Below are 8131 nucleotides of genomic sequence, written 5' to 3' on the forward strand. Positions count from 1 at the left end.
AGGAGACAACAGATTGTAGTCGCGTCGCTCTTGATCATCCATACTTCGAAGACCCGTAAAAATGTTGGTAGTCAGCAGCGGCGATTGCAAGATGGACGCCCGGGCTGTGCAAACGTTGCGCAGTGTATTCTGCGCCAGAGTGTCCAGATGGGAGAACACTTCCACCCACAGTTCCACCGGCAGCGCACTCAGATCGTCTGAAAAACCGCATTCCGGAGAGAAAGAACTAGGCAAACTGCAGGGAAGATTTTGGGCCACCCGCCGGTGAAACGCTACCATCTCCACCTGCAAAACAACAACCGAAAGTTGGAATAAACAGTGATAAAAATAGACAGCCCAGCAACTGCTTCTTTTACCTGGTCGAACGAATAGATCTTGATGCGACGCTCAAGATACCACAAATACCCTTCCTTGATTTCCACCAATGAAATGTCCCCTCGTTTCAAACGGTTGTAAGAGTTGCCCTCATTCTCTAACCTTTTCCGCAGCTTTTGTAGTGAATTCGAGAAGCACTTCCTTGGCAACTTCAGCCGGCGCAGCGTAAATGAATCTTTTCCAACGCGTGTGCGTACAGGTGGACCCGAGTCCAGTACAGCCAGATCGTCATATGGCCCCACAGGATATTCCAGATTTTCAACCCCATCCCACCAAGTACCCGGGATTCTGGGGCGGATTCGCGTAGCGGGAACAATATCTGTACGAGTAAGGTTGTTGCCCCAGTTGACAACCGCGGCATTGTACCACTTGTGTCTTCTACCATGCGCCAAATTGACTATTTCCGCGGGAAACTACATCCATGGACTGTACAGAGTCTCGCGCATCAACACTTCCACGGGAAAAGTCGAGCGTTGTTGAGCATACATTACAGCCATATCCATGCCGAATTGACCGCCATATCTCATCGCCAAGAAGACATTGCTGTCGAAAGGGAAGAAGCGACGTTGTCCAGAGGGACATCGGAGATCCACGAAGGAACCGTTATTAGCCAGTTCTACCACGCGTCCGTAACGCACGAGACCATCAGCGCCCACAACATCTACGCTGTTACCTTGATGGATCCCGGAATACATGGTTGAAAACGCTGGATAGAATAAGACTGAGGAGCTTTTAAAAGGATGCTTGAAAACGGGCCCAAAACAGCACAGCGCAGTAAAAGTTCAGATTTTCAGAGTACGCATTTCTGAGACTTGGATATCGAAGCGAAACCTCTGTCATGTATTATCGTTCACGCACTGGAAAAATCCCGGGAAAATTCTGGGTAATGGTATTGTTACTGGTAGACAGTGGTGGTGTTCTTAGCTGGCAGTGGTAATGGAACGTTTTTGGTACTGGTTGAGAACTTGAGTGGTAAATATAGTGGTACTTGTAGCAGGTACCGTAATGGTGCTTATGGTAGTGTTACAAGTAATCCCAGCGCCACCTGCACCCTGATAAAAAGTTACTGAAAGTAAACCTGGTCGTGTGTTTTTGTTAAACGAGAAAAATTTATCAAACCGATAAAATATAACAACTGGAAAGAAGAAAACAAACAGTTCGGCACTTGCTCCAAGCCCTCACAAAAGCTTAAGTACATTCTCAGCGGCTCCTTGTTTTTGCACTAACTTTTCCCGCTGATTTAAATGACCGCTGGTCAACGCTTGTAATGCTCATTTGAATGAATTATGTGGTGGTAAAGGAAGTTCATCGGTTTTTCCAAAGTTCCACGTACATTTTTATTCTACTGAGCGATGTTATTATGAAATAGCAGTTACAACGCCATTCATTTAACATTTCCGATATCCGATAACCCATGCCGAAAGCCTTGCAATTTGGGCTGCAGTCTTCCATATTTTAAAAAAACATGGAAAAGGCCCTACTGTACTTCCGCTTCTTGCCGAACCTGCCGTGCCTGGCGCAAGATACTTTATCTGGATTAAACGAGATTTTACTGCTATAAACGCGTCACACAGTGTGGCTAGTTATGTTACTGACATAAACTAGCTAGCGCTTAATCGGTTTTTGCTTTAAATAAAAGATCGCTATTTAAATATTAGTTGTAATTGAAAAATGGAAGAAGAAATAGACATTCAGAGAACTGACAGTATTCCCAAAAATTAAATATATACATTCTTAACAACGACCTCTTATCGACGCGGCCCACGCAGAATAGCCCATAAGATCAGATCCTTGATGAAGCATTACCAGGCCAACGACAGCGAGTGAGCCGCCATCTTGTGTAGCTGCAGGAGGAAATGCTGGGTAACACTCGACAGTTTCTCCAGCTGCAAACCGTGCAGGCCGTCCACGCACCACTTTTTGCCGCGATAATGCGTCGACGGGCGCCGATCAGCCGACTGCATCGCACACAGCATCTGAAATCGTATTAAACTATAATTAACTATTCATAGTCTATTTGTGTTATCGAAGCAGGAAATGAAGGTGCAGTCCGTAACTGCGAACGTACCGCACAGACGACTTTCTTGAGATTGGACTCGTTTTTTTCTAAGGATTTCATACGGGCTGAGAGTTTCTGTAGCTCTCCGTCACTCGGTGGCAGCATCACGGCCTCCAGTGCATCCCACAATACCCACTGGAAATCAGCACGAACTGGCAGTCGCGCTGTGGGAATTCTGATCTCAACACAAATTCTCCGTTCGCGACCAATGAATCCAGGAAAAAAACAGCAGCATGCTAAGCGAACAACGCAGTTCGCCATGAAGATAGTGCTACAAGGCAGACTGCTGCAGACAGCCATAAAGTCCTGCAGGCGATAAAAACCGGGCTCCACATCCGCTTTTACCGTTACAGGTCCCGAACGATGCAGGAGACATTCGGATACACTGGCGCTGCTTATATTTTGGACGCCGCAGTCAATCTGCAGCTCGAAAGCGAAACGGCTCAGGCGCAGACTGGCCAGACGGAGTCCGGTGTGGTGCTGCGCCATATGATGGATCATACCACACAAACGCACCATATCCGCGGTGATCGGCCAGGATCTGTACTGGGACTGCGCCATCATAATGTGATGCGTGCCCGGCTGCAGGCGTTTGTACACCGTCGCCAAACATGAGAAATCGGCGAATCGGGATCGGTCAAGACTGGTGTTTTGCGGATGATGATACGGGAACGCAGCATTGGTACATCCATGATCCTTTTCCACGCTGCGCATACCACTCGCAGTCCCGCCTGCGTCGCAGTGTCCAAGTGGGAAAAAACTTCCAGCCACAATTCTACCGGAAGCGCCATTTTGTCAAAGGCTGGCCGGGACGTATTTGAGAACCGAGACATCCTAACCAGGTCCTCCTGGAAACCGGCGACGGCCGCCTGCCAATCGTGATCGAAATAATACACGAAATAGTACACGAAATAATACCGCTTTGAAACCGACAGAATGCCTACTCCTTACCAAAAAATTCCAGTTTGTGGGATCACATTCATCAGAAAAATCTTGGTGGTAAACGTAGCCTAAACGGTCATCCACGATATCCACCAAAGCGGCCGTATAGTGGAAGAAATACCTTTCGTAGCTATTGAAACGCTTGATGAGCGCATCCGCTTCTTTGATGGTCACCGAGAATAATCCATCCAGCTGCACTGTACGCTTGAAAAAGGTCCATGGAGGGATGTGATCCTGAAGCTTATGCAAACTCCCGTTGTTTACTGCCGCCATACGGTGTGCCAGTCGATCCCGATTCAGTGTAGTCTGCGCCGGCCAACGGATGCGTTCGATGGGGAGAAAATCTCTACAAGGTTCTCCGCTGCCGTTGGGTTTCCAATGGACCACGGCCCCTCCGTACTCCGGTTGCGGTATACCGCGTCCGAAATTGACCAATTCCCCAGGAAGCCAAATCCATGGACCATACTTTGTCTCCGGCACCAGGACTTCCACAGGAACGGGGGAAAGCTGCTCATTGAACAGGCGAAACAGATCGGATTCCTTGAGCAGTTTCGGCCAAAAAAGCCTTTCAAATGGAACGTATTCACATCGCCGGTAGGGGCACAGCAGGTCGACGAAGACCCCGCTGTCCGCCACGTCCACCACGCGTGCGTACCGCATCATCGCATCGTCGTATAGAACGTCCACGCTGTAAGAGTTGCGCATCCCGCTAGGCATGGTTGAGGGTGAGCGCGGAATGAACAATATTGTTTGGGTTCGGCGCAAATGGAGCACAGTGTGCACAAATGAGTACGAACCCGGAACCTCCAAGACACTAATCGCTCTTCCTTTTAAGGCTGCAATGGTTAGGCCAAATTCAAAGGAACAAAAATCGATGTGAAATAAAGGAAAGTACAGATAGTTGGCTATAAACCTACCGCAACGAAGTTTGAAATGCAAAACTACTCGCGCTTAGCACTGTCTCATTGCACTTGTCAACACTGCTTACATTTAGTCTGGGACACAAAATTTTAAATTTCGAACATCTTTCGAAAGAAATGAATATTACAGCGAACGGATGCTTGGATGAGCTAATCTGCTATCCGAGCAAAGAGCTCATGCACAAGTGGGTGTACCCAGAAGTACCAGAAGCGAATATGACAGCAAGTTCGTACCACTTTGGGATTTACCAAGAGAAACTGAATTCAGATGGAATTTTTCGAATTGCAAGCACGGATTCGTACAAAACTATCTCAAAAACCGGTTAAAACTGGAACAGAGAAATAAGAGAAGTTGAAAAATTTACGGTATCACTCCGTGCTTCGCCAACTGCGATGAGGTAAGGTAAGTATCCTTATGCGTAGCTTTATACGGCAAAATGTCACCTTGCGATGTGTTGTAAGTTTTGCAATCTTAATAATCGACCTTGCCTTTCTTTTGTAAAATATTGAAGTTCGCGTTATCTTATGTAAATGTACAATAAAGGAATTATGCACATGCTTGAAATAAAGAAACTCCGAAGTTACAAGTTATCACAAATACGCAGAAGCAATTCCACAAATTAATACGTATATGCTGTTGCTACATAAAAGATGCTACAGATAATATCAACATAATGTGCCGGCGCTATAATATAGCGTCATTCTCGTTCATTGCAAGCAATACACTTGTCTGTGGCTTAATCAACTAGATGCTTTAAACATTGATGTCGTAAAACTTCCGCCTGCGTTTTCGTTTCGGTTTTTGGTCGAGAGACTGATCCAGCACGAACTCTTCTGCGTCCACCGCCAGCTGTACGATTTACGGTATCACTCCGCGCTCGCCAACTGCGATGAGGTAAGGTAAGTATCTTTTTGCGTAGGTTTAAACGGCAAAATGTCACCTTACGATGTGTTGTAAGTTTTGCAATCTTAATAATCGACCTTGCCTTTCTTTTGTAACATGTTGAAGTTCGCGTTATCTTATGTAAATGCATAATAAAGGAATTATACACATGCCTGAAATAAGAAACTCCGAAGTTACAAGTTATCACAAATACGCGAAGCAATTCCACAAATTAATACGTATAAGCTGTTGCTACATAAAAGATGCTACAGATAATATCAACATAATGTGCCGGCGCTATAATATAGCGTCATTCTCGTTCATTGCAAGCAATACACTTGTCTGTGGCTTAATCAACTAGATGCTTTAAACATTGATGTCGTAAAACTTCCGCCTGCGTTTTCGTTTCGGTTTTTGGTCGAGAGACTGATCCAGCACGAACTCTTCTGCGTCCACCGCCAGCTGCACGAGGAAATGCAGTGCAATGCGTGACAACTTCTCCACCTGCAGCTCCTTCAGCCCGTCCACGCACCACTTCTTTCCCCGGTAATGCAGCGCCAAACGTGGATCCGCTGTTTGTGCCGCGCATAGAATCTGGAAAACTAGCCCGCGTTAATAAACTTCCGAAGTCGAACATAAACATTTGAGTCGCTGCTCGTATTACGTAACAGTTGACACGTATAAATCCAACAGCAGATCATTCGCCGCTGCTTTTCGACTTTTAGACACTAGGGTAAGCTGTATTAGCGCGCTATCGAGTGCGGTTACCTAATAACTGTTGCAGCTGCTTCCGATGCAAATTTTCCTGACTGGTTAACTATTATTTTTATTTTTAAAATCTACAGTCGCTGCATTTATAATCTAACCGTGTTAGTGCGTGCGCTAAAAAAACATGAAAAACTTACGAACTTCGCCACATCTCACCTTACAAGCTAATTTGCAGTGGGTCATTCGGAGCCGAGAATCTTCGCTAAGTGAATAAGCGATCCATGCCAAAAACTTGCTCAAAGTGAGGAGTTGATCATCACTCAGCACTAATAATCCCGCTTCCAACACTTCCCATACCGTGCTGGCGAAATTCTTACTGATCAGCAGTGCTGCCCTGGGTACGTTGATAACCAGTTCCGCTTTGCTCAAACGGTCAAAGTACAATTTGACGCGGCACTCGATGAAATGGAGCGTATCACACGGTAGACCGCGGCACAATGCAATGAAATCCTTCAGAGGGACACTGGCGATGCTGGTTTCCTGTGCTTCCATTGCTGCCGCATTGGGATGATGCAAAGCGCAATCATCCCCAATTATCTTCTCGTCACTCTCCGTCAAGTCGAGGTTACATGTAAAGCGCACCAGACAGAACGCAGTCAAATGGATGTCAGAGTTCTGCGCTACAAATTGCATTATGGAAGATACTTGGAGAAACTCGCTCATGCACTCGCTGCGCTGCCGGGTCAGGATGATGCGCCGCGTGGATGGTCGTAAGCACTTGAAGACAGGCGACACCACGATGTAGTTGTCCCGCTTGCGGTTGAGCTCATGAAAACTTCCCGTAATTATATCAGTAGTTAGCAAAGGCGACTGCAGTATGGCATCCCAAGCGGCGCACACCGGGCGCAGTGCGTTCTGCGTCAGCGTGTCCAGATGGGAGAACACTTCAGCCACAACTCCACCGGCAGCACACGGATACCATTCATATCACCCAACTTCGCGGTCGATGAGCTGTATGTCTTAGCAGTCCGCAAGATGCGAGGAAGACATTCAATGAACGTTTCATGGAATTCTTTAATTTCCTCCTACAAAACATTACATAAATTAAAAGACAACTGCAGCAAAACTAACCAAAATCTTACAGTGAGCTCGTCTCGTGTCTCGGATTCACTGCCATAACGACGCCTAATATACCACAAAATTCCGTCCTTGACCTCCAGGAAAGAGACTTCCTGCTCGTCCAGTTCTTGACAATCGTACCATTCGCCACTGCGAATGTCCAATTTCCTGCGCAATTCATGAGCCGATACCGTGTGGAAGCGTTTTGGCAGCTGCAGGATGCGTTTGATAAAGGAAGTTCGGTCGACGCGCTCCGCATGAAGAACCGAGTTGTTAATTGTAGTCCACCAAGTCATCGGGGACTCTGCGGCGGAGACGTTCAACGGAGACGACTTCTGTACGAATAAAACCGTTGCCCCACTTTACTACGGCTGCATCATCCCACCATCCGAGTTTCCTGCCGCCGCGTCATCTGGAACGATGCCGTCTCGCGTATCTGTCAACGATGCCGTCTGCATAGTAACGTCTTGTACTCGTTGCCAAAAATACATTGCTGCCGAAGGGGAAAAACCGGCATCGTTCGGGGCTACAGGCTACAGTGGAAATCCACAAAGAACCCATTGTCAGCCAAATCCACCACACGTCCGTACTGAACCAGGCCGTCAGCGCTTACAATATCCACGCTGTTTGCTTGGTGGATTCCGCTCCACATAGTTTCAGATTCGCTGGGACAGAATAAGAATAGGTAGTTTAACCAGAAAGTAAAATAGCAGTGCGATGCAATAAATATTATTAATTCTTGGGTAGCAACAAAATTTCGTTTTATGTGCTGAGTGATCTGGGCATGACATCCACAACGCGCACTAAACCATGCGGAAGCTAATTACTGTACCTCAAAATGCTATGGTGAAATAAAAAGACAAGATTTTTGCGCAGTCTTTACTTGGTTAACGCCCACACAGCCGAGTGCCGAGAAACGCTCACTTTACGTGGTTGTGTCCAACGTCTGTTTTTATCGGGCAAGAAGCAAGTTATTCAGATACTCTCTGATTTGACTATTTGAGTAGGAGCGGCTCCCATTGGTTGTTGTACATTAAAACGCTGGTCAAATGGGAAGCTTGGTGGTCGCATGGCGGAGTTTGATGTACCACTTAAAGAAAAATAAAAAACGTACTCGTACTCAAG

General features: G+C 46.6%; 1 protein-coding gene across 1 annotated transcript; it reads right to left on the bottom strand.

Moving 5' to 3' along the window:
• Nucleotides 1–2159: 2159 nt before the first annotated feature.
• LOC129595802 (uncharacterized) lies at nt 2160–3468 on the bottom strand. The gene is made up of 3 exons (XM_055492911.1): nt 3386–3468; nt 2444–3303; nt 2160–2351 (listed from the first exon to the last, which is right to left on the bottom strand). Exons 2-3 carry the CDS (start codon nt 3146–3148, stop codon nt 2178–2180), a joined length of 879 nt encoding a protein of 292 aa, XP_055348886.1. The 5' UTR covers nt 3149–3303; nt 3386–3468; the 3' UTR covers nt 2160–2177.
• Nucleotides 3469–8131: the final 4663 nt, after the last annotated feature.

This window comes from Paramacrobiotus metropolitanus, unplaced genomic scaffold (genome assembly GCF_019649055.1).
Source record: "Paramacrobiotus metropolitanus isolate TYO unplaced genomic scaffold, Prichtersi_v1.0 Parri_scaffold0000082, whole genome shotgun sequence".
Taxonomy (NCBI): domain Eukaryota; kingdom Metazoa; phylum Tardigrada; class Eutardigrada; order Parachela; family Macrobiotidae; genus Paramacrobiotus; species Paramacrobiotus metropolitanus.

Bases quoted from the DNA above. Each gene is read 5' to 3' on its own strand.
- LOC129595802 (XM_055492911.1), bottom strand. From the start codon at position 3,148: ATGCGCAGCGTGGAAAAGGATCATGGATGTACCAATGCTGCGTTCCCG. The intron at 2,352-2,443 runs GTACGTTCGCAG...ATACGATTTCAG, and splicing joins TCAAGAAAGTCGTCTGTGCG to ATGCTGTGTGCGATGCAGTC.